General features: G+C 34.9%; 1 protein-coding gene across 4 annotated transcripts in view; it reads right to left on the bottom strand.

Moving 5' to 3' along the window:
• The window catches only part of LOC308196059 (uncharacterized protein), a 45,238-nt gene that overhangs the window by 10,604 nt on the left and 7,138 nt on the right, over window positions 1-27,496 (bottom strand). For 2 of the 4 annotated variants that reach the window (XM_080594512.1, XM_080594513.1), the window contains 16 exons: window positions 27,024-27,191; window positions 26,477-26,662; window positions 24,799-24,921; window positions 24,498-24,611; window positions 22,500-22,815; window positions 22,040-22,149; window positions 21,554-21,671; window positions 20,640-20,731; window positions 19,541-19,691; window positions 15,668-15,777; window positions 14,669-14,795; window positions 13,692-13,822; window positions 12,092-12,201; window positions 11,625-11,793; window positions 11,165-11,269; window positions 299-10,864 (listed from right to left, as the gene is read on the bottom strand). In XM_080594512.1, coding sequence (XP_080450638.1) covers window positions 299-10,864; window positions 11,165-11,269; window positions 11,625-11,793; window positions 12,092-12,201; window positions 13,692-13,822; window positions 14,669-14,795; window positions 15,668-15,777; window positions 19,541-19,691; window positions 20,640-20,731; window positions 21,554-21,671; window positions 22,040-22,149; window positions 22,500-22,815; window positions 24,498-24,611; window positions 24,799-24,921; window positions 26,477-26,662; window positions 27,024-27,191 — 12,696 coding nt within the window. Of the gene's footprint in view, window positions 1-298; window positions 10,865-11,164; window positions 11,270-11,624; window positions 11,794-12,091; window positions 12,202-13,691; window positions 13,826-14,668; window positions 14,796-15,667; window positions 15,778-19,540; window positions 19,692-20,639; window positions 20,732-21,553; window positions 21,672-22,039; window positions 22,150-22,499; window positions 22,816-24,497; window positions 24,612-24,798; window positions 24,922-26,476; window positions 26,663-27,023; window positions 27,192-27,496 lie in introns of all 4 variants that reach the window. The other 2 variants (XM_080594514.1, XM_080594515.1) reach the window with 2 other exon arrangements.

Genomic DNA, 27,496 nt, shown 5'->3' with positions numbered 1-27,496 from the left:
TTTGCTCTTCTTTAACAGGATAACTACCTAAACTATCAAAATTGTGAGCATGCCTTCTCCAGTCATACAATGTTTTCTTGGCGCTTGCATAAATCTTGACGTTAAACTTCAGAATCCACAATGTCTCTAAGTATTCTCTGCATTAAAAAAATACACATTGATGTAGCTATTTAAAACTTACCAATCTTTCCCAATTGATCTGAGGCCTATCCAAATTACTTTTAAAAGAATTTATCTCACTAATGCTGTTGCAAGCAATGGGAAACAAAGCTGTTCCCTGTTTAGTTTCAGAAACTACCTTCTGTTTGCTGAGTTCCTGCAGCAATTTGTCTCGGTCATCCTGAAGACTGGCCATAGCCTTGGAAAATGCTTCAATCTGGTGAACATAATTCCCACACTCAGATGAGAGTCTGCCAATCTCCAACTCATGGGTGACTAATGTCCTACAGAGATTTTCAATTTCATCAGCAATCTGATCAAGTGTAACCTTATTTGCAGCATCAAAATGCACCTTATTCAGAAGATCATTTTCTTTGAGCATACTGACAAGATTTGATTTAAAGGAATCCAATTCAGCTTCAAGTTCGTCTCCTTTCTTTTTTTCGGACTTGAGTTCTGATGTGTACTTGCTCTGAAGTATCTTTAAGTCCTCTATTATCCTGTCTCTGTCATTTTGCAGAGCAGTCATTGCTTTCCCAAAGGCCTCATTTTGGGATCTCAGCTCTCTATTCTGAGATTGAATTTCTAGTATCATCTCTGTAAAAGCATCAGGTTCATCTCCATGCTCAGGTGTCAAAAGAATCTTACTGTATTCCCCATCTGCATTTCTACCTACTGATTTCTGGACTTCTTGAATCCTCTTCTGAAGTTTTGCTCCATATAGTCCATCAGATACGCATTCTTTTTTCTGAATACTACCACTAGTTAACAATTTCTCTCCAGATTCAGAAACAAGTTTCTCCTTGTTTAATGATGCAATTAAAGATTCTAAATCATTTACTTTAGACGCTAATTTTTTATTTTCATGTTCCAAAGATACAGCAGTGTCTATTTGCAGTTGATTGGACTGTTGCATGTCTTTTATTTGCTTTTGAAGATCATATTTTTCTTTTTCAAGGCCTTTAATAAAATCCAATTTCTGTTTAAGTAAGTCTTTCAGTTGATGATCTTTCAGAGATAAAACTTGGTTAAGATCTTCCCTATACTTAATTAGCTGTGCACTTAACATTGCATTTTCAGAATGAAGATCATCTATCTGATTGAGAAGTATCCTTAATTCTTGTTTCAAAGCATTATTTTCACTTGCATTGCCAACTATAAGACTGTCCCGCTCATTTAAGACATTTTGGTGAAGATGTTCCAACTCTTTGTATTTAGAAAAAAGATCATCCCGATCATTCTGAAGAGATGACATTGATCTTTTAAAAGCATCTATTTCACTGACAATTGCAGCCTTATCTTGATCTGCTTTATCTGCTTTCATCTGGAGATTTCTTAGTTCATTTTCCATCCTCTGACAGGACTCCTCAGATTGTTGTCTCTCTCTCTGCAGAGACCTTAACTGAAGTTCATATTCTTTGATCTGTTCTCTATGTTGAGTCTGTACCTGAATCAGATAGTCAGAAATTTCATCACCTTTTGAAGAAATGAGTAAGGAAATTTCTTTATCTTTATTATTTAGCATGATTCTCATTTGCTCAGAAATGGTAATCTGCTTTTCCAATTCAGCATTAATTTTTTCCTTTTCAGCTAGAAGCTGTTGCAATTCTTGTTCTTGTCTTGTAAAATTGCTTTCCAGTGCTTTTATCTCTCTTCCTGCACTTTTACTATTCTCTATGAGATGATTAAGAGAATTATTTTCTTTAAGGAGTGCTTGCAAAGCTTCTTCTTTTGACTGAAGAGCACTTTCCAATTCTTGCTGCCTGTTAAAAAAAGAGGTATTCTCTTCTTTTATTCTGCAGAGCTCCTCATGCTGTTGTGTATCAGCAGATTTTTGCCTCAAGTACAGTTCATCCTTTGTTTCCTCTACCACAGAATATTTGATATTCAGTTCTTGAATCTGAGTCATTTTGTCTTTCAGTTCATCTTGTAAAGACATTATCCTTTTATTACTGTCTTCTATCTGTTTCTCTTTACTTTGGATGGCCTCTTTGAACTGCATTTCCCAGGCCTTCATTTCAGTGATTACCCTATCCCGGTCATTTTGAAGAGAGGACATACACTTTGCAAAAGCAGCTAATCGTGCCAAAGCTGCATTCAAATCTGCCTGAAGTTTCTTGTTTTGAGAATCCTTAAAGTTAACTTCCTCTTGCAATCCATGAATCTCACTAACCGCCCTATCTTTTTCTCTCTGAAGGGCACTATGTCTTTCCTCTAGGTTCAAAAACTCTCTTTTGTGAACCGATTTTGATTGTTGAAGATTAAGTTCCAATTCTGTCACATGTTCTCTCTTTTGGATTTGTAGTTCATCTTCTTTCTTCTTAAGTTCTTTTCTCCAATTTAGATTCTCGGCTGTAAGCCTGTCCACTTCATTCTTTGACTGATCCAACAAGCTCACCTGTGAAGAAAGCTTTTCATTGAGATGGTTTATTTCTTCATTTGATTTGGCAAGCTTTTCTGACATATTACTTAAGTCCTTTTCAAACTTCTCACTTTTTGACTGTGACAGTTTCACAGATCTTTCCAAATCCAGGATCAGCTCCTGGAGTTTTATGGAATCCTTTTGCAAATGGTTGATCTCTTGCTGTTTCTCCTTTAAGAGTTCTTGTAATTCTTTTGTTTTGTTTTTACTTCCACTATTATCTCTCTGGGCACATTTCACCTTCTCCTCAAACACTTTTACGAGGTGTAACTGCTGTTCTTCTTTTTCTCTAATCACGTTACATTTTTCTGCCTTTAAGTCTTCCAGTTGCTGTAACAGCAAGTTATTCTGCATCTGTACTGATTTCACTCTATCAGTAAGATGATCAATTTTTTTAATGTGATTAAGCAACTCTGTTTCAAGACACTCTCTCTCATTCTTTACTTTGTAAGAACCTTCTTGTACATTTTCTAATTCCTCTTGTAACAGACATTTATCATCCTCTAAAATCTTAACTTTTTCATTTAGACTAAGAATTTCTTGGTTAAGACTTTTACATTCCATGTCCAGCTTTGTGATACAATGATTTTTATAGTCCAAAGATTTTTCAGTTTCTTTCACTTTTTCTGACATTAATTTTCTTTCTTGTTCTAGGACAAGCACATCTTGTTCTTTTTCAGAGAGTTTATCCTTTAACATGTTGATGTCCTTTAACAATGATTCATTCTTATACAATGCATCAGTCATTTTAGATTGCATATCATTTTGGTATGTTTCCATTTGAACTTGAAGGTCTCCCAAAGCTGCTTTAGTTACAGTGATGTTATTATGAAGAATGTCTTTTTCACTCTGAATTTTCTCTAAAGTCTGCTTTAAACTTTCAGAAGTTTGCTTCAGCTGCTCGTTTTCCTCTGTTAGCTGATGATTCTGCTGAGTGAGCTCCTGAAGACGATCCTTGTGTTCTTCCATCCTTGCCTCTTGCTCACGTATCTGCCTTTTTGCTTTACTTTGTAATTCATCAACTTCCAATTTCTTGGATTCGCTCAGTTGTTTCAGTTGATCCTTAATAACTTTATTTTCATCAATGAGCTTTTGAAAACGCTTCTCAAGAGCCTCCTTCTCAGATTCTCCTTCCTTGAGTCTTTGAATAGCCTCTTGCTTCTCTTTTCTAGTGGCATCAATAACTTGCCTCATATCTGCTATTTTACTACTGATATTCTCATAAGCCTGAAGGAGCGATTCATACTCTTGCTTTAATTCACTATGTTTAGCCTTCCATCCTGTTAATTCAACTGTCTGAGAATCTTTTAAGGTATTTAGCTGGAAAGAGAAGGCCTCTTTTTCCTGAACTATAGTCTCCATGGTAGATTTAAGACTTTCACATGCAGCAGTGAGGTTTTCATTTTCAGTCAACAGTCTAGCATTTTCAGAAACAAGGCTCTCCTCTTCAGATACTGGAGAAATAGTATTTGAACTTTGCTTTTCTCTACCAAGCTCTAACAACAATTGTTCAAGTGTACCTGTCTTGTTCACCAGTTCCTCCCTTTCTAATATCAGCTTATCAATCTGGTCTTTTAGACATTTATTTTCTCTCAGGGCCTCTTTCCGTGATATTAAAGCTGCCTGTAATTTTCTCTGAAGGCGCTCTTCTCTGGGCTTCTCCTCTGCTGTAATTCTTTGCTCTTGTGGTTTAGAATAATTTACATTTACAGTTTTTACCAGTGCCTCTTGAACTATTTGCATTTCTTTCTGGATTTGATATTCCATTGTTTCTTTCAGTTTAGTTTTCCCAGAGTAATCAGTTTCTGATAGTTGAAAACAAGTGCTTTTACTTTGCAATTTTCCTTGAAGCGAATTACTTTCTAAACAGAACTCTCTCAGTTCCTTTTCAGTATCATTTTCTTCCTTAAACTCTTTGCATGACACCACAGGACTACTTATCTCAGCCTTCTCATGTAGTATACATAGCTCTCTCAGAAGCTTTTTGTTTTCTTCACTGAAATGGTTTACCTCACTTTTCATATTAATTAGCTCCAAATTGGACTTCTCTAAACAACTGAGAAGCTCCTCTTTTTCACTCTTCATTTCTTCCAATGCCGCTTTATAACTGTGGGCTTCTTCTTGGCCCTCCTTTATAGCTTCTTTCAATAATTCCTTTTCCAGATCAAGCTTCTCTCTGAAATCCTTAAGTGAAGAATGCAATGCTTCTATCTCCTCATTCTTTTCTGCAACCTCCTTCTTAGCTTTCATTCTCAATCTCTGCAGTTTCTCCTGGCTCATCTTGTAATCCTCTTCATTTTTTTTAATAAGTGTTTCTTTCTCATTATTGACATGTTTAAGCATTGCCTTAATGTCTACAACTTCAGCCACGTATGCTTTCAGCTTTTTCTTCAGCTGCTTTATGTCCTCCAACAAACTGTCCTTACATTGCTCTTGGTACTGTTCCTGATGTCTCACAGAATTCAAGTCAACTTTAAGAGTTTCTTCTCTTTCCCCACCGAATTCAACTAATATTTTTCTCAACTCTTCCTTTAGCATTTCTTTTTCCTCCTGAAGCTTTGCATAATTACTTCTTAGTTCTTCTAATTCAGTCTCTTTCCTTGTTACTGAAGTTACTAGGTTTTCGGACTCTTTCAAGAATGCAGTCTGAACCTTGCTTGTTGATTTGTCTGATTCCAAATTCTTCACATCAGTTTCTTCACATTTTCCCAAAAGCTCCCCCTGTAAGGTTTCTTTTTCCTTTTTAAATTGATTCATAATATTAATTTCACTGTTGGAGTCCAAACTTTTCTTATGGTCCCCAGCACTTAAATTAGTCTCTTCAGAAATGTAATTTTTCAATACTTCTTCCCTCTTAACTTCAGACTTCACCTTTTCAAGAGCTATAAAGAGCTGAGAACGTTCCTCTTCATATGCACTTACTTTTTCATCAAGCACAGATTGCATGTGAGCAAGCATGCAGTCCTTTTCTTCTAAAGATTTTAGGTTCTGTTCACATATATTTTGTTTTTCAGCAATAACATCAGTTAGTCCTGCAATACTGGTCTCAAGTTGCTCTAAATGAGAGGCCTTCACAGACAACATTTCATTTAAATCACTTATTTTGGCATCTTTTTCTAAAAGTTCTTGCTTCAAAGTTCCAAGATACGACTCAAAATCATTATTTTGTACTTCAACTAATTTCAGCTTGTCTGTTAACTCGTTAACTTTCTTCAACAACTCCTCTGATTTTTTTTGCTCTTTTTCTATTTCTTCCTGTCCACTCTTTTCTAGTTTTCCAACTTTTTGCATTAGATCTCTTCTTATTATCAGTGCTGCTTGAAGTTTCTTTTTCAGATTCTCTTTTTCCTTGCCAAGTTTCTCAAGATTAAACTGCATCTCCCCTTTTTCTTTCATTAAATCTTTAACAACAGCTTCTCTATCGCTTAACATAACCTGACTACATTCCAGTTCTCTCTTACAGTCCCCAAGTTCCTGCAGTACTCTATTTAGTTCTTCTACAGAACTATTATGAACAGCTTCCAGATCCTGCAGCTTGCTATTTAACGTATTCCTCTCTTCTGAAAAATTCAGCATTTCATTTGACAATGATTCCATGACCTGGGCAACAGAGCAGTCCTTTTCTTTCAGCTGCTGGCTTAGACCAGAAATTAAATTCTTTTGCTGATTTACCTGTGAAGTTAAGTTTTCTATGAGTTGATCTTTTTTTCCCATTTCTTCAAGAAAACTTGCTACTTTTTTACCTTCAACATGTAATTTTTCTTGACTGGTTCTTACTATTTCTTCTGATTTATTTATTTTGTCCTGAAGAAATTCAACCTGCTTATTCATTTCTGCAAATGATTCTTCCCTTTCTTGCAAAAGAGACTGTTGCTTACATAATGTTTCCTTGACAGTGACCATTTCTTGTGATAGGCATTCAATTTTAGATTCATAGGTGCCCTTCATCTTTTCAATATCACTCTGCAGCAACTCCTTCTCTTTCTCAAGTAACCGCATGCTTTTTAATTCATCTTTTATGATATCTATTTCCTTCTGTTTTTCTAAAAGAATCAGTTGCAATTGTTCTCCTTCTGCTTCTTTGCTCAAAATAGTAGTTATCAGAGTGGAGAATTTTTCCAACTGAATTTTACTATCAGGTAGCTGCAGCTGGGAATCTGAAGTCTGTGCATTCTCTTCTTTATACAAAAGCCTACTATTAAGTAATGGAGATAGGGTTTGAGTTAATTCCTCTTTAGAAAGATCCAGCTCTTGCTGTAAAGACTGGATTTTGTTATCCTTTGATTTCATTTCACTTTCTAAACTGCTCAATTGCTCAGTAAGATTTTTATTTTGTAAAGTTGCCCTATCAAGTTCTGTTACCCAATTGTTTTCTGACTCATATAGACTTTGTTCTAGAGTTTTAAATTTAAGTTCTAACTTGGAAAGTTCTTCACCCTTCGCACTAACCTGCATCTGTAACTTCTCTTTTTCAGTCTTCATCTGCAGTTTGACAGCATCTATCTGCATTCTTGAATAATTCTCACTGGTTTCTAGTTTTTCATTAATTTCTTGGAGCTCTTTCAATTTCTTTTGCAAATGATTTTGAGATGCAGTAAGCTGTGTGTTTTCAGCCATCAGTTTATCAGCATCTTCTTGTAACACATTTTTTTCTTTCTGTAAAGATTCTACCTGGCTTTGCAGATTACCTATTAAGAGCACATTGTCGTGGCTGTCTTGAGATGACTTGGAATTTACATTCATCAGCTCTAACTTTAAACATGCTATGTTATCTGCCTGTTCAGTGCACGTCACACGCAGGGACTCCACAGCCAATTCTTTTTGCTGTAAATCTTGTTTCCATGTACTTACTTGGTCTAGTGCTTTTTGGTATTCATTTTTTACAGTCTCAAGCTCAGCTGTCAAAGAATCGATTTTTTTCTGATTAATATTAAAGTCTTCATTTTTTTCCTGAAATTCCTTAGTAAGATTTTTCATGGCTGCATCACTTTTCTCTAATTCTTCTCTGAGAACTGCAATCTCACTAGAAAGAATATTAATGTTGCTATCTGCCAACTGTATACTTATATCTTTCTCCTTCACAGAATTAAGCAGTCCAGCAATAACTTCTTCTTTTTTATTAAGAGCTGCACTGAACTCAGTTTTAAGTTCATACTGTGCTTTAATTTTTTCCTGAAGAGAAAACAAAGCATTCTCTTTCTCATGGACTAGTTCTTTAGATTTTTGTAGTTCTTGTGTTAGGTTGTGTACCTGACTTTGGAGTTGAGAAATTAAATTTATATTCTCTTCATCTTTCTTTGCTTTCTCCTTCAGAGTTTTGAGGAGACTTTTATTTTCTACAAGAGACGATTCCTTTTCTGACAATGACCGGTCCATCTCAATTATTACATTCTTCTGGTGTTGTAATTCTTTTTGTAAATTCAATTTCACATCCTCCAGCTCCACCACCTGTTTCTTTAATACCTCACATTCATTCTCTTTTTCTTGAATTTGCATCTTTAAACTCTCACTAAACAATGACATACTATTGACAGTTGAATCTTTTTCTGAAACAAGTGCTTTTAACTGTTCTGCTTCTGAGGTTAAAAGCTCTAACTGCTTCTGCTGCAAAACAGATGATTCCTGTACATCAGAAAGATGTGCTTTTAAACTGACATACTCATCTGACTTTTGTTTTAGAGATTCATCCTTCTGTGTAATTGAATCATTTAACTGTGCTGTTTTTTCTGTCACATTTCTAAGCTGATATTGAAGGTCAGAAATAACCTCCATATTCTCAGACAGTTGAACCCTAAGTACATCAGACTCTTCAGATTTATCTTTTAATAACTTTAATTCTTGGGTTTGTCTCTTACATTCGTTTTCTTTTTCCTGCATTGCTTGTCTAAGCTGACTGGTTTCAAAACCTAGGGTTTGTATTTGGTTTTGCAGATCTGAAACAATTTGCAAATATTGCCCTTCTCCGGCCATTTTACTATCTTTCATTTGCTGTATCAAAACATCCTTTTCAGAAATTAGAGTTTCTTTTTCTTCTAAGACAGTTCTTAAGTTTTCTTTCTCAATCACTAGGCCATCAATTTGGTCCTTCAGAGCCAAAATATTATGACTTTGTTGGGACAAGTGTGAAGTTAAAGCAGCTACTTCATCTGACTTTTTCATTACCGTTGCATTTACTGTTTCAATGTCTACTTTCAATTTTTCATTTTCTAGAGCTGCTGTGTGTGCTTGTTGCCTTGCTGAAGTAACTTCAGACTGCTGCTGCACCAACTGTGACCGAAGAACTTCAAATTCACGTGACTTCTCGCTCAGTAAGTTTGAAAGGTCCTCCTTTTCATTCTTAAGCACTGCCACTTCTTTGCTTAATAGTTGTAGCTGATTATTTAACACTCTGCTTTCTTCAATTTTGTCTGAAACTTGCTTATGAAGTTTCTCAAGTTCTGAACCCTGACTTTTTACAGTCAGGTTTCTTTCCTCTACCCACTGAGATAACTTTGTTTTTTCTTCCTTAAGATTTTTAATCTCATCCTGCAACTCCACAACATAAAATTTACTGTCTTCCATTTCCTTACGTAATGAATCATTTTGAATGATTTTTTCTTCTAGACACCTGCTCTTAGCTTCAAAATCCAAAGTTAAGCTTTGAACTTGTTCCTGCAGTAGTAAATTATTTTCCTTACTATGGTTGAGCTCTTGGATTAGGGTACCACATTCAGATAACTTACTACTTATCATTTCTTCTTTCTTTATCTCATTGTCTTTGGCATCCTTCAGTTGAATGAGAAGTGATTGCATTTGTTCATGCAACTGTTGTGCCTGTTCCTTGCTTTCAAACAATTGATCAGCTAACACATTACATTCCTTTGTTTTCTTCTGCAGCTGTTCTGCAACTGAATTTTCTTTTTGCTCTGCAAGTATTGAAAGTTGTTCAATCTCTTTTGCCAGAGTGTTTTTATCACAATTTAGTACTGAAAGAGTTTTTTGGTACTCGGCAGTGCTAACAGATAATTTGTTCTCTATTTCTGCCACAGCCTGGATTTTCTTTAACAATTCACACTCTTTTACATCCAGAAGTTTGGACAAATTCTCATTTTCACTGTTTAACTGTTGCTTCTCTTTTTCCACTATACCTATACTTTTTTTCAGTTGTTCATTTGCTTTTATTTGCTCTGCCAGTTCTTCTTCTTTCCCCTCAAGATCTGCCTGCAATTGCTTATAAGCTGAAGCTTTCTCCTGTGTCTCTATTTCCATCTTGTTAATTTGTTTATGTATTTCACTTAATTGGTTATTAAGCTCTTTGCAACATGTCTCTTTGGCTTTCAGATCTCCAGTTAATTTAAGTTTAGTCTCTTCATTTTGTTGCTCCAAAAACCCAAGCTTCTTATCTAATGAAATAATGATCTCTTGTTTCTCTTGTAATTCTTTTTTAATTGTTTCCTGATGTTCAGTATGTTCTGTAAGCTTCCGACACAACTGAGCTAACTCTTCATCTTTTTTAGCATCTTCCAAAACTAGTTTGTTGTATAAATCTTTAATTGATTTTAACTCATTTTCAAGTGTCTGTTCTTTACTCTCTTTCTCTTTAAGCAAACTGTTCCATTTTTCTTTTAGTGTGTTGCTTTCCTCAATCTGAGATTTCAAATATTCAGTTTCTTTTCTTTGTTTATTCTCAGTTTCTTGTAACTTTTCAGATGATTTGCTAATTTGTTCTTTCAGTAAAGTAATTTGTGACTCACACTCCATAAGATTGTTATGGTATGCCACATGGCTGGCCTTGATCTCTGAACGAAGATCCTTAATTGTAATGCTGTTCTCACTGATTTGTCTTATTAATTCCTCATTTTCTTTGGTTTTAGCTTCATTCTCAACTCTAACTCGTTCTAGCTCTAGTCTCATTGTATTACTCTGCTCAGAAAGGACAGATATCTTCACACTTGCATCTCTGACATCAGCTGTTTGTACTTCTTTCAGTAAATGAGTTTCCCTTTCAGCCTTTGATAAAGCTTCTTCCATCCCTCTTATTTCTTCATCTTTGCATTGCACTTCATGCTTCAGGATAACAACCTGTTCAGAATATTCTGTCATATTCAAAGATAAGGCGGATATTTCCCTCTCTTTTTCTGCCAGTGCTTCTTTAAGATTATCAATTTCTCTTTCGCGTTTCTGGAGATCTTGAATAAGTTGAGATCTTTCCTCTAAATGGCTTGTATTCAGTTTGTCAAGCTCTTCATTTGTCTGGTCCAGATCTAGCTGCATCGATTCCACCATGCCATCTTGTTTCAAAGTCTAAATATTAAGAAAAGAACATTACAAGAATACTTCAAACATACGTTCAAAGGCAAATGGAAGACACTCCATATGCAGACCTACTGCTTAAACTAATCCATCTCTCACACTTGACCCTTAATCTAATTACCTATCCAACTGTACAGTCACAAGATCATGATGTTATATTTTAGATTGTTGAAGCATACAGAAAGGTCAGTGTATGAAATTTGAAGCAACTAGTGCTTTTTTTTTTGCTGACATCTAAATGGACAATGTCAAATTAACAGAAAATTTCTTTTCATCATTTTAGTGAGTTACCTTTTCCTTCAGTGCAGCAACTTTTTCAGTTAGATCACTGATGGTTGTTTTCTGCTCAGTGTTCTCCACTTCATACACGCTGCATTTCTTTAAGACTTCATTCAGCTTAGTATTAAAAATAGAAATCAACATCACAGAAGCATATAGAATTATGCTAATAACATGACACTAGAGTTATACTACTAAGCCTAAGTGGACTGTATACATTGAAACTAACACAGACAACATATGACCCCAATAAAACACCAACACTTTCATGTAAAGCTCTGGGCTGGGTCTAAGAAATCCTTATACCCAGCTTTACACAAAGTAATTACATGATGTGAACAAAACTGAAACAAGACAACCGAAGCCTTTGGGTAGGAAAACAGCAATATTGCTTCTGGGATGCAAATAGAAAGTTATGACTAACGCTCACCAGTTCTACTAAATTAAATAGTATTTAGTAACTTTAAATTACCTTTTGTTCAGTATGCACAAACTTTTCACCAAGCTCTTTGTTCAGCAGATCCTTTTCTTGAAGCAGTTTTGTCAAAGCTTCAATTTGTTCTAGTTTTTCTGTCATGTTTAGCAGCTTTTGTTCTTTTTCTCCAAGTGAAGTTTCAAGGAAGCTATTTCTGTCACTTAATCTAACAAGAAGATACATACACAGACCTTTGATAATCAAATTCCATTTTGAAAACAAAGTTTGCTTTAAGCTTTCTAAAGGTTTATTAACACCCAAAAACTATGTTCCTAAAATAATAATGATTTCTACACTTTCCATTTAAACTACCAAGTCCAAAAACATCATGACTGCAAAGAGAAGCAAGAATTAAGTAACTCAATTGCACATTTTAACAGAATATAATTCTTGCCTGTTAGAAGCTTAATCTTACAGCAAAGAAAGCTAATCCTGTATGGAGCTATAAAGAATTTTTATTTTACCCTTTTAGCTGCTCATTCAAGCCAGAAATCAGCATTTGATGCTTTTCAGCATCTCGAATTTGTTGGTTGCGTAATTGGGTGAGTTGAGCTTGCAAACGTTCATTTTCATTCTGCAACAAAACAATGATCAAGAGGATTATTGTGCACAAACGTCCAGAATAGTGCAAGAGAACTAGATTCCTGAAAATCTGACTCATTAGGAGATTTACATCCTACACAGTAAGAGAGACGGTTAGCACATGAGCGTATATCAGTGCAAAATACAACACCAATGACACAAGTTCAGGTAGATGCAACCCACCTTCCAGAAATACCTCCTTCAGTGATGCATGAACTCAAGGATCATTGCTCCATACCCAAAGCAAAAATCACACACACACACACACTGTGTTAAGGCAGCTTACTTATCTTAACAGGGGAAGCTACTGCTCTGAAAAAAATACTTTCCTCATTGGTTTGAGAAGAATACTAAACTTCCAATTTTTTGGCATATTTTTTCAGGCTGAAGGAATGCAAAAAATCTGCAAGATACAGATTAGCATACAAGGAATTGTGAAGAAAAGAAAGCAAGCTTCATTCACACAGTTGTTTTTTTTTTCGTTAAAACGGTATAAATCTCCTATTCTAGACAGATACACTGCACCAATTCAAAAACAAGACCACAAAAAAAATCTAAAAGCAACCAAAAACCAAAAGTAGAACACATATCCAGAACCAACAGCAAATAGGACAAACGTGGCAAACTTGTCACCTCTAATGAAAATAAGCTAGCATTCTGAAGGAGGCAGAACACACCTGTACCGCCCTCAATAGCTGCCCTTCTTCCTCTACACCAAACGTTACCTGTATTGAAAGGTTTTGTTACAAGATTCCCGTGTATGAATTAATATAAGGTTGTCTTGCACCTTAAAATACTAAACTCTTCTACATATATAGACGCAACTTAAAGAAGTATAAGTAATGCACCAAGCCTGAGTTTTAGTAAGAGATCATTTGTCTCATTTTGTGATAACTAGGTTTAGAAAGTATCAAGCATAGTAACTTATCAGGCAATATTAAAAAATAAATATCTGATAAAAATATTTGTTACTGTTCCTTTGTCGGCCTTCATTCATTATTTTTATAATATAAATAGTTAAAAATATTTTATATTTATTATAAATACTATATATATAATAATATATGTGAGATATAATCTGTGACTTATATGAAGCCTGAGGGATTTAAGGAGAGATTTATGCCAGTAGTAACAAAATTTAATTCTTGACCTTCTGACGCAGGCTCCCTACAGAGAACAATGAAAATAATAACGCCTTTTACTATGTTTCTACAACAAAAACCAAAGCTTTCTTCCAGACAAGTTTCTTTTTGTGGTGACTTCTACTTTTGCTGAATAGAAGTAACAGCCTTAAACTTCAGAGCATAATATAGCATGTAGAGACACTCTGTCAACATAAATATAAGCTAAAAAATAGGTTTTAGATATTTTTGCTAGCTGCAAATGGACGTTTTTGTCTTATTGCAGGCTATGATTATAACATAAACAGAACTAAATGATTCCCCTAACAACAACAGTTTTTACACAAATACAAAAGCTTACCTGAAGAGCCTCCATTCTACCTTGAAGCTGCAATCTATCTTCCAAATCCTGACAACGCTCTTCTAGAAACAGAATTTGTTCCTGTAGTTGATTTCTTTCCAGTTCCAACTCTTCAACTACACTCCGTAAACCTACTTAAGTCAAAGAGGAAAAATAATTTCAAGAAAGGTCAACAAAAAAATCCTGAAGTCTAGAAACGTTTTTCATCCTCGTATTCAGAATTCTCACCACTGTTGGGCACAATCAGATCTCAACCATTTCCAGTGGAAATGCCTGAGGCCTTGCACATCTGAAAACTAAATGACAAAAGTACTCTTAACTATTCAAAAAATAAAATCAAGTTGCATAGCTCAGAACTCATAGAGAACCTGGCAGAAATATTCTCATCAGTACTGTGGCTCAATTAATAATGTGACTGATGTTACTTTAATCATCAGTTAATGTACTTGCAGGATCAGAGCTTAAGCAATATTAATAAACAAGTAAATTGGTCTGTATCAAAATTTGCAAGTAAATCTATTCCATTTTATCAATAACACGTACTTGCAGCTTTTACAACAGATATAAGAATGCCTACACTAAAATAGCCATTTGATTTTTAAAGCAAAAGCACACAGCAGTGGAATACAATTCTGCTTTGCAAACATTAACAGCTATATAGATTGGAAACACATTCACAGGAACAAGACTCTTAACTTAAAAATACACAGTCTTGCCACATAGGATATTTCATGGGCACCAAGGCTCAACAAATTCCAGCGTTTAATCATATTCATATTCTACTTCTGAACCAAAACTAGGCAGTTCATCCAGCACGCACATGCTTTAAAATGAAACAGAAGAAAATGAAAGCCAAAAAAATTGAACAAAGATTAGAATACACCACAAATGGGTTGTTAGTTGAATTTGAAAACAAAAATAGACACAAAATACAGATGCTGTGCATGCTTTAATAAACTGTCTAGTCTCTATCACACCTGCATTAGGTGAAGTGTACTCTGGCCACCAACCTCCCATATTTTCTCCTTCAGCTGAATCAGTGCTATCCAAGGTGACATTCAACGCTTCTTGAAAGCACTGTTTTCTGTCAAAGTTGTACTCTTCCTATGCACAAAACATAAAAGTGAAGTTTAATTAAAAGAAGTAAAGTAGCAAGGGTAATACATGTATATACACTGTTATAAGAAGTGAAGTTTCAGTTAAAAGTCCTAAAACCCTGCAAGTGATTCAGGTGCATAAATCTAAGTGTATGTGATCACCACAGACACCTGTCCAGCTTCTAATCACTATTTCCAGAGAAGTAGAGTCTCCCACAGGTTTTGGACAGTATCTGCTAGGCCTCTGGAGCCACCCTCAGGCATCTGAAAGGCCAACAGATAATTATGTTTGGATACCTTAATTGGTCCCCTGTTTTCTACAGTTAATAGGGGCCTCTGAAACTCATGGTAAATTATTAAAATTAACTAAACATAAAATTACACTTCCAATGGCATGTTATTGCAACAATGGCATCCTAATTCTTCTTAGAAAAGATAAAGATTTCGTTCTTGCAAGAAACAGCACCAACTACCTAAAAGTATGCCTGAATGTACTGACACACAAACCATTCAATAAAGCTCCACTGACAAAGAAATTCGTAAAGGTCGTACCTAACACAAAGATGGCCTCAACATATTAAGCATATACCTAGCTTCAAGCACATGAATTACTCCGGAGAGATGCTCCTTATTTTTCAATGTAAAATTAAGTAGACTCAAGGAACAGAGAGGTGTGATGCCATTAGAATTGCTCCTCATCTTCTGGCTACGTACACAATCATTTAATTTACCACCAGATCTGTCTAGTCTTCAGTTACATAACTATTCTAAGTTCATAAGTCCTTAATGTATACAAGCATAAAGCATCATATAAGTAATAGTACTTTCCATATTTTTATTAATATACAGGTAAAAATAGACTCAAAGATTTTAACCCACCTGAACCTTCCTGCTGGTCTGATTGCTTTTTCTTCTTGCCTGCTCCAGCCTGCCCATTCCTTGAGCTGTGGTCAGTTCCTCCTCCAGCTCCTGTTGCCCTGAGACTATGGCTGGATCAGAGCAGCCAGGAAAGAACCAGTCATCCTCAATCAGTTTTGTGCCACAGGAAAGCAATTACATTTATATCAGACACTACTACATGAAAAGAGACCAGGGACAAGCTGAAGTCCCTATGAATGACTGACGGGAACAAGATTAAAGAAGCAATCCATAGCATTCACCTTGTGATTTCCCTCCAACTTTACTACGTAGAACACAAGAATAAAGTCTGCATATCTCACTAAGAAGAAGCAAACTGAAGCCTAACTTTACTTCTTTAGGAAGTCTTTGTACAGGAGACTGGAAAGGGTGAGGTTATGCTGATACCAAAAAAAAAAAAATTCCAACCAATTAAAATGCCAAATTACACGGCCTTTCAAATCACCAGGTTAAAGACACCTGATGTGTATGATAATGGCATCAGCTGAGACAGCTGTAGTTTTTGTAATGTGAACAATGACATTCATTCTTATGGAAATGACATGTGTCCATTTCAACTTTAATTTTAGTATGAGCTACAAAGCCAGATAATTTGAGGAAGTCACAAGCACGTGTTACACTGCAACTGGCATCAAACCATTTTATCATACATTAATATCATTCTTTTAAAGACAAATACAGAATCAGTTGTAAATAAACACACTGAGTGAACTCAGAATATGAAAGCTTAGGTATGCATCCTGTTCATTGTTAGAAATGCTTTTTCATTTTACATACATTCCCATCTGTTTTGTGATATGACAAAACACGTTTGTGGAGACAGATTAGGAAACAGGTGTTTCATGCAAAGCACGCAAAGCAGAACAGCCAGTGAAAAGAAATGAAAGTAAAGGTGGCTCCATATTTTAATTGAAAATTAGAAAATCACAAATTTGGCTTTTGATTTAGCCATATCAATCCAGTTGTCCTCACAACATGCAAAATTCAAACAACTTTTATCTATGCATCAGCAAAGTAAAACCCAAAAACTATTAGTAGATTCAGCCCTACTGGGAATGCTCAGCTTTCATCTGAGTTGTACAAGGACGACTCATACCACAAATTTCATTAAAGCACATTCCTGTAACACCTATTAGATGGGAGCAAAGTTCTTCCTGAAATATTTCAAAATGACATACTTAACTGTCAGAAAAGATTAAAGAAAAACAGTTGAAAACTTTAAGGACCCTTTTAAGTAGGACTGCTGAATTGGATTTTGCTTTTGGTTTTAATTACATTTTGGTTTCTTTCACTGCCACTTTATCAGCACTCACTTTGCAAACCTTTGTTTAACTTCAAGGATGGATTCTGTTTATTTTTTTTAATCATTATACATGTTTCTTCAAAACCATAAAAATAAATGCCAAATTCTGATCACCTTAAACCTTTGTTTACAAAAAGTATCATTGTAGCCAGTGAAGCAATTCAAAGAGCAAGTATTATTCCAGATAAGAATGACCCCCTTCTTTGAAAAAACAGATTTAAATTTCTTGAAGTTGAAATTGAGGTAACCTGTTTTTTAGCATAATCAGAACGAATAATACACTGTTCTTTAGGAACCCGACTATTTTGGGTTGTGATAATGAAAGAAAGAATGAAATTACCATTATCACATGAAAAATGACAGTATAGAAATCAGAGCTTTAGAATGATTTAGAACCCTCAGGCAAGTGTTAAATCACTTTCAGTTAAATTCAGCATTGCTTTAACAACGTTAGTAAATAAATATGTTTTCTAATGTTTTCCAGCAGTTTAGGGAACATTTCATTTCATTTTACATTATATCTAATGTAAAAACATTATACCTAATGTAAAAACTGAAAAACTTTCCAGAACGCACTTTTTCTGATACACAGTGCATTCAAATTAACTAATGACGTGCCTACATTTCCTTGTGTTACTATTCACATATTAAATGTCCCAATAATTAGTGGTTTGCAGAGGAAATAAGCCAGAATCTATACGCATCAGTCAACACTGTCATCCCCTAGGATTGTGTAGCTCTCCACACATTCATTCCAAAACAGACAATTGCTTTATTTGGCAAATTGCCATAGACTATGATGGAATGAGTAGTGGGTTTCTAGTTTGCTTAAAATATTCATAATTAATATTAACGCAAATAAAGTTTTGCAACTTATGGGAGGGAATATAATTGTTTTTTAAAAAATACTATTGAATTTCAAGTACTATTAAGATTGTCTAAATTAATTTGATTCTTACTTAGTAACAATCACTTGCAGCAAGCCAAGGAATTTTTCCTCTAGAAAAGGTTACAGAGTAAATATGGAGTCAGCTATTACTACAAAAAAAATAAAGAGATCTGGTTAATATAAATGAAGAAATAGGCTTTGCAAGAGGGGAAAAAATCAAGTTAAAAGACAGCATTTGTTACATGTACTGCTAAAAACCATATACCATCAATGGCAAATCTTATAAGGTACTGTTGGCAATTTCCTCAAAAGAAGCATCAACAGAAGAAATCAGCAACAGTATATTACAAGTTGCCATTGCTGCAGGAACCTGCATGCACAAAACTGATGGGAAACTATGTTCTCACTGGCTGACCAAATCGCAGTGTAGGGTGGTAGGAGTGGAGGGGGAAGGGACGCTGAGGGCTCATCAGGTGTAACGGCAGGAAAAAAAAAAGAAACAGAAAGGTCATGCTTATCCCAAGGGGAAAAATGCAAAATTAAACACGGACTGACGCAGATGAAATTTTACAACTGTTATTAATATTGCACATGGATCTGTAATAACCACAGATGAGGTAACAGGTAGTTTTAATGAAGGGAATATTATTCTCTTTCAGTTCCAAAGCATTACGTGGTAAACCCCTCAAAAAGATGAGACGTGATCCTTAAAACATTTCTCTGCTTATGTACTGAACTTTCAAATTAATCTTGGAAATGAAAAATAATTCAATGGCAGATTAAAAAGAGAAGATTCAAATTACCTAACTGGATTAATTACGACGGCAGGTTGTGCACATTAAAATGTGCCATTAATCTTCACACAGTTAACTAACAGGACAAAAATTGTAATGAAGTACTAAATGACTTGGAAAGCAATCAGCAAAAACTATCTGAAATTTACCCAGACTTTTATAATTTTTAAGAGAAGCTGCTTCACTTTCTCATCAACTGTTTTATTACTAATTTAGAAAATTACAAAACCTAAGATTACTTGAAATGTTATTTTCTGTAGGTAATTTAACATTTTTAACTAGCCCTAAACTACCAGTTACTGTTATTCAACTGATTTGCACAAGTGACACTAACAGATTACTAAATATTTTGAGAGGTTTCTGATCAATGATATTTAAAGAGAAAATTTGTCTCAGGTACATTTTACTAGAGCACCACCCTACATCATAAAATTCAAACCAATGCTACAGTGCCCCACACCTTCACTACCTGTTCATGGCAGGCAGCTTTAATATTTCAATGGTGAACTTATTTTAATCACTGGTCATTCTTGTGTGGACAGTAACCTTCTGAAGCAAGTTCAAGCAGTCTTACAGAGCAGCAACTCAGACGGCAAACAGAAAAAGTACATCTACTCATAAAAACAATACAAAAAATGAATTTATGAAAAAAGAATCAAGGAAATAAGAAAAAGCAAAAATGGCAAATTTAAGCAATTTTTCTAGCTAAATCTTATAAATCTTATGACTACAGAAATTTGTCATGGTAGAACACTCTCAATTCAGTCTGAAGTGCAGCAGACATACACGAGGTGTGTGTGTGCATCATATATATATATGATAATTTAATCGTAAGTAGAACAGCTTACCTTCTCTCTCCTCCTCAATCTGAGCCATTCTCAAGGCCATAGCAGATTTCTCTTCTCTGACTTGATCACGGGACTCCTCTGATTCTGCTACATTTTCTTGCCATTCCAAGAGCTGACTCTGCAGTTCATCCACACTACCTGATTCACTGGCCTAACAAGAGAAACTGGGCATGAAAATATATTTACCAGATCCCACTGGAAACGTAAATGACTTTTTAATTTGGCAAACCATTCACAGAGAAAGCAATTCACTGTAATTTACCACTTAACATACATAAAAAATATGAAAAGAAAGAATTATCACAGACTGTGTAAAAAGCAAGCCTCACCACCTAGCAAAATATTAAAAACGCCACTGTTGGTTGCACTTTCAAGCTAAAATATTTTTAAACAAAAAATGGCTTTTTAAATTATTTTTCTTGAATATTTTCATCTTAGAAATGTTTTAAAGTACAACAATAATCAAATTTTTTTCTTTAGGATAACAAATCTCTATCTTATCCATGAGTAGAATAAGAAAGAATGTTTTTGACTTCCCATCAAAATAAAAACTATTTTATAAATTTACAAATTTACCAAAAACAAATTCTCCACAAAAGTTCAAAAATACTTTTAGCAACACATATTAACCCCTTTCAAATTGTCTCTGCTGTTAGGTCTGTATAAAATTATTTAACATGTACTAAGATTAACGTATACTGTTAATCCACCTAGAAGTCTTTTAGTATAGCTTTATGGTTCTTCTCACTTTGTCATCTCGACCTGTATGTTTGTTAAGATTTCAGCTCTTATTTTCTTCTAAAAGCTCTTCAGACCTTACACAAAATAATAAAAAGTCACTTTGATAACCCATGTTAAATGTAACTAAGTAGACAGTAGACAGTTTGGAAATACATAAATTAGAGTATGTGAAAAAATAAGGAGAAACCAATCTTTAATTAATTCAAACCTGTCAGTTTGTTACCCATTTTAACAGCTACTGACATCTCAATTTCACATATTGCTAAATTAATTTTCAGCAAGAAGACCCAGCTAACACACTTTCTAAAGCACTGTTTGAGCTAATCAGTAACTCATACAAATCAATTTTAAAGTTAACCTGTGAAGCTGCCCTCTTTGTAACTTGGTCAAGATCAGCTTGCAACTTCCTTTGCTGCTCTTCATAGACTTCCAGCTTAGTCAGCAATTCTTCTACAAAAGTATAATGAATTAGGTTCATTAGGACACAAAACTGATAGAAGATCAACAAAAATTTACAAGATTCAAAATGAAAATTCAGATAATTCGTTTCAGTTAGAAGATCTGTACTTGTCTGTGTTCTCCACCAACCCACAAAACTGACTTCTTGGTTGTTGAATAGCGATGAGTGTTTTAAACCTAACATGCTAACAATTTAGACTAGTGAAGCGAAAACCATTTTCCATTTTCCATTTTCCATTTACAAAAAGGATGTCAGAAAAACTACAAGGTGAAACAGAAAAATCTCTCATAGAACTCTATTTTAAATGTAATTGCCTATCTGAGGTTTTACGCAAAAAAAAACCTCAAATCTTCACACAAGAAAAAAAATATTTAAGATAATTCTTATAATTCTCACTGCTCTCAGAAGTTCATTGTATATATACTCTATTAGATTTTTCCAAATATCTTGTTCTCATTTTTCATCTTAAGAAGATACCTTTTCCACTTGCTGGAAAAGTTTAGATATATTCTACCAAACCTAAACAGAACAAGGACTGAACTGTTATGCACAAGTACACAAGTAGATTTAGGGAAGGAAAAGATGACTTGTACCTCTGACTTAAGAACTGTATGCTATTGCTAAAAGTTGCATGAAGATACTTCCAAATCTGTTTTATTTAAAAAAAAAAATACACTGAAAATTTAAAACCAGAAAGACTATTTATCTTTGTCTCTTTAATTTGGAACCATCTGAAATAGAAAAATAAAAGAGATGTTTTTTTGTTTGGTTGTTTTTTTTGCAAGCAGGGTAGGTTTTTGTTTGTTTTTTACCATTTTGAGTTCTGATTTCATGTAACGATTGAAGTTTTGACTGCAGTTCTTCCTTTTCAGCTTCTAATTCTGACACACGATTGTTTAAGGCAGATACGTCATTATTCTTCAATGAAAACTAAAAGAAAAAGTAGCTGTAAGTTTTTCAAATGCACCAAAACACTAACAACACAGTAAAGTAAATGCCACTTTTTTCTGATTTTTGGTAAGATTTGGAGTAGCTGTTTCTCTACTATTTGAAAGTGCAGTACACCAGCTATTGAGGAGCAACTGCACTCCTGAATGCTAGTAACACTGATTTGTACTTTTTTTTGTTGGAACTTCCTCCTGTGCCAACATTTAATGTCTATTCAATTTTTATATATTGAAAGAATTTATTCAGTGTCTTTATACCCTATTTACCCCACACTTTACTTTTTTCAGTCAGATCTCTGAGCATAGTAGCTTTAAAAACAGGCTTGTAACATCAAACAATGTCATACACACATTTTTCAGTTCATCCTCCAGCTGCTTGATTCTTGATTTGGACCAAGCCTTCATTTTCAGAAACTTAGCTTCAGATTTGGTGGCCTCTTCTGTTTTCAATTTCAGTTGTACTAAGAAACATGACATAAATATTTTAAACCCCAGAAGGATTATCATTACAAGATCTATATTTAATCTCTTTAACAACTGAAAGTAACACTTATAGAAGACAACTGCATGCAAAGAAGAAAAACACTAAGAAACGTGGTGAGAAATTTACAGGATATGTCATCATCTTGATATTCCCATAACCCCCATTATTATAGTATTTGAGCACAGATACTTTTTAATTACTGTGGTGATAACTCTTCCATTGAATTTTATGAAGTTCTACTTGCAACAGGTATGAAACTGATATACAATATATAAAGGTATGGCCTAAAGTAACCCTTTATATGTGGCAACTGTTTAAATAGGATACCTTCCAATTCTTCCATCTTTTCTTTAGTTGTAGACTCCAGATCTCTAACATCTTTTGTCTGCCCACTAACAGTTAATTCTGCCACTTGTTTCTTAAGCTGAACCAGGGCCTGATCTTTTTCTTGCAGCTCAGTTTCATGCTTCTCTTGAATTTCATGCAGTTCAGCATCGTATTTCTCCCTCACTTTTGTCATTTCAAGCATGTGTTTCTCCATCATGTCTTTTATCTGGGCTCTCAAGACATGTCTCTCTGCATCCAGTTTAGACTGAAGGTTTTCTTTTTCAGACTGCAGACGTTTCAGGTTTTCGTTAATCTCCTATTAAAAAAATGAACTTTTTTATTTTAATAAAAAGTATTTTTAGTACGACTGTCAAACACTGCATTTGTATTCTTACATACTTTTCCATACATTATAACCAGAAATCAGAGCTACTGTTGGTCACCTGGCTCTAGTACAAAAAACTCAGCTCTGATTTTCCAAGGCTTACATAGGAACTTGAGCAAAATGGCATTGCTATTTGAGTGAAAACTACATGCATAGTTGAAAATGGAATAAAAATCAATGCTTGCTTCTACGGAATATTAAATACATATTTGTAAGATCTCTCTAACAGTGATATCAAAGATTGAGAATGCTCACGGCAATGCCATCCAGATGTTGTTACGTACATCCATTAAAACTGGCAAACTGTGACCTAGCTGTTCTTTCTGCTAACTAGTCTTCTGTTAGTGCTTATTCTACTGCCAGTGCTCTCACATTAGTTATAATAATACAAGAGCTAGATTACAGATCACTGTAACGGAGCGGTTCACTCACATTAGACCTGTTGTGCAAAGCCTATGTTAATGATACAGAAACCAAGGAAGAATGACTGTCCACGTGAAGAAGCTGTGCAGGACAGCAGAGGCAACATTTTCAAAATGCAATTAAACTGCTTATGTAAAGGAAGTCTTCCTGCTATTTTAATACTTAGGCTGAAGTTCCGTTACAATTAAACTGCTCTAAGTTCATGTTGTCGCAGTCCACCCTTTGCCCTACCCTCAAACTGTGCGTTTCTGTCCCCTCAGTGCACTAGTACTAGGTACTGACTGTTGTTGAAGCATACCTTCAAGCGTATTTCAAGGTGCATCTAACCCAAGGGAAAAACAAAACAAAACAAAAAAAAACAACCCTGCATAAGGCACAGTGTGTAACAAATGGTAAGGACAAATGAAGCACCAATTTAGCTAGGACAATAGCTTCTGGATCACACATTTTTGCTACAGATCTTAACTACCTTAGTAGGACAGTGTGTCTACCTGGTTACAGAGTTGAAACTATTTCCAATAGATTTGAATTCAGGAAACGTTCTTGGGTAAGTGGATTTTTTTCTATTTTTTTTTGTAAAGATGACTGAAATGTTGTACCTGACAATTCCCAAGCAGGTTGTTTCAGCAGAGTCCCAAAAGCCTATCTGAGAGACTGCAATGTCCTTTACCTACATTGTTGAACTGAAGTAGGAGCACTCAAAGGCTATAATCACAATTCACACTAGATGCTTAAACACAATGACCCTGCATTAACTATGCATTTTGCAATCAGTAAAAATACTTCAAAAGAAAGGGCACAGTGCTAGCTAAACATTCTCTTTGGGGAAAAAAAAAAAAAAAAACAACCTCAGTTTTGGAGCTCACTCCATTCTCTTAACTAGAGAAACTGAAGTCTTTTGATAGCAGAAAGTCTTCCCTACATAACAAGTTCTCAAAACAAACCAAGACAAACTATGGAGGAGAACTGACAGTTTTATATTTCACGGGCTTTACTTCTTTATTTCCTGAATTGAACTGGGATTAGTATCTGTTCACACAATTACAGTTGCATTACCAGCACATGTCAAAACCTCCCAGAGTGCTACCTAAGTATTTTATGCAGAATTATCTTTTGAACAACAACCAAACTGCTTTTGAAACTTGTTATTGACCTGATGAGTTGAGCAGTGTATATATGCTATTTCTTACTTTCAATTGCTGGTCCTTGGCATCCAGTTCTTTTTGCAGCACATCTATCACCTGAGTCCTTCCCAGCATGACTTCTTCCTTTTCATGGAGCTTCTGCTTCAAGGCCTTCAGTAGCTAGGAAAAAAAAATCAAGCTATCAATAAAGGGATTAAAATTTTCAGAAGGGGGAAAAAAATAAGTATTATGTTTAGTTTCCCACCCAGACTTCTGAACCGTGTCACAGAGGTTATTAATTACATGTTTCTAAACTCCCGTGACTATCTAAGTCAAAGCAAGCAACCAAGTTTCCAAAGCAACATACCTGTTCTAGGTCAGCACTTGCATCAGATTTAGCAACTAATTTAAAGAGCTCCTGTTCATGTTTTTTTCTCTGTGCTTCCAATTCCTTTTCCTTTTCCTGGATTATATTTTGAAATACACGTACCTGAAAACACATAGAAAGTAAATATGAAACCAGTCCACAAAGGTACATTAAAAGTACACTGGCTTGTCTAAATAAAGGTACAGCAAGATAATGTACTCTTCCTTCCACTTACCAGTAAACACAGTAATCACTTACTGATTACTGAAGTCAATGGTGCATAAACCTTCAACTTGCATGAAATTTGCCTCAATTCTACAGTAACAAACTTTAAATGAAAAGGACTGTAATGTTCATTTTTGTTTAACACCACAGATCTCCACCTTTTTAGATGCTATCATTCTGATACTTCTTTTTTCTAAAAGATTACACCAATCATAATAATTTCTATCAAGTTTTAATCAATTAAGCCGAAATAGCTTTGAAACCTAGCCACCACTTCCTACTCAAGAATTTGCATTCTTCTTCCAGCACCTTTGTTAGCTATCTTACTTTTATAAGAACTGGATGTAACTTTTGGAATCTTGCTAATGATATTTTGAATAAAAATTCAAGACTTTTTTTTTAAAGATAAGCAGTTTTTTTCACATGAAGTCCTACCCAGATTTGTATTTCAGTGACTGCATTGTGCTTACCACAATGGCTTTTAGTCTCAGCTGTTTGTCTTTTTCTTTGTTTCTTCTATCGAAACATGCAATGTTGTACTACTGAACAGGTATGCTACTATTCAGGATTGAAAGTACCAGATAAACTCAGATATCAAATAATACAGGAAATACTGAGATCAATAGTTTCATACACGGTGCAACAAACTCTGAGGGATCAAGCACATCGCATTAAAATCTAAATTCTTTGCAATTGTGTTGAAACTCCCTTAGAAGTTAAATCTCAGATTTAATGTGATGTGCTATCAACATCAAAGAATGGATAACATGCTCCCTAGGTTCTTTTTTCTTTTTAAGTGTTTCTTTTTCTTTTTTCCTTTTTAATTGTTTTTTTGTTTGTTTGTTTGTTTTTATAAAAAGGTTTGTCATGGCCTGTTAATCAGCCACGAACTTCTGGAATAGTTCCCCATTAAGTTCCCCGTTAAGTATACCAAACTTCACCAGCTATTTTTCAAAGTCAGGAGGAAAACAACGCTCTTCTGCTAAGAAGCGCATCAGTTACCTCATAGGACAAATAAAAGTGATCTGTCAAATAGCCACATTACACTGAGAATGGTTAAATAACCCAAACTACTAGCCACTGCACGCGTGCACTTTTGCACCTTCAGGTGTAGTGCCAAAAGGAAGACGGGCTTGGAGGTTCTTCAACTACAATGCTCCACAACTCACTTCACTCATTTACACACTACCTCCTCTGTGCACAAACATCAGCCACATCCTTAAAATCCTTTCTTGCACAATACTTTCATTTTCAATAATCACCTGTACTACTAGAACCATCTACTTACTGACTGCTTCATTATTCTTACTTCATCTGATCGCCATATAGACCTTAACTCAAGAATCATCGTAAATTAAGAATGGCATTTCTCAATTACTGAGATAGCAACACTACAGTCAAGATACCACATCTTCCACCAGCAAATGTAAATATTTCTAGAATGTTTACTTACATTTTCTATATATGCAGCTTCCATTTCTTGGAAACGTTCTCTTTCATTGCTCTGAACGGTTTTAAGACTCTCAATCTGTTCCTGGAACAAGCTACATTTTTCCTCACTGTCTCCAACCTTCTTGGTAAGGTTCTGAACAAGAATCTGCATGCTTTGTAGCGAAGATTCTTTAATGGACAGTTCATTCTTTAGAATGCAAACCGTTAAGACAATTAGAAGAATGGGCCCAGAAAAAACACCCACCATCCAGCCCTCCCTCAGGCAAGCAACATTAAACTAGAAGCTCAGGTTTGGTTTTAATTTGAGTGAAATTTCTCATCAGATTTAAAAATCAGTAAAAGTCGTATTATTTAGTCAGTATTATTACTGACTAAAGTAAATAATTATATATATATTAAAATAAATGAAAATAATCAATGAAGAAATTGTAGCCACATGAATAACTGATGGTGATTTGTGCTTCAGAGAAGGATCAACCATACAACATCAGAATTGTTTAATTCTTCGAAACCTCTATGGAGGTTTTATATCTGAGATGATAACATACCTTCAGTTCTTCATTGGGCAAGAGTATTTCATTTGCAACACCACCTGATCCACAGGCTATCTGTAAATCAATGATATACGCATCTCTTTCAGCTAACTTCTTTTCTTTCTCTGCCAGCATGACATCCATTTCAGCCCCCCGACAGCGCTGGGCCTCCAATTCAGCATTCTGAAAATGAAAAGACAACACTGCATGTAATCTATATTTCTAGCACAGTTTGCATCACCACCATAGTGCCTATTTTAGGGTACAGAAAAAATTACAATCACGTTTATAACCTGGTTCAATTTTAACTCTAACATTTAATTACTGAGCCTGTTTCTCTCTGAAATTCTGCAGCATTCACATTCCTGCCACCTTCCACAGTCAACAATAACGTCCACAAAATACATCACTGTTACAAACTGTAACACGAAATCATTCTTTGTATTTATTCCTGTCATTAACTATTTTTGCAACAAGAAAAACTGAAG

Source organism: Anser brachyrhynchus (assembly GCF_964034855.1).
Source record: "Anser brachyrhynchus genome assembly, chromosome: 5".
NCBI lineage: Eukaryota > Metazoa > Chordata > Aves > Anseriformes > Anatidae > Anser > Anser brachyrhynchus.
This window is presented reverse-complemented; position numbering and strand designations above follow the sequence as displayed.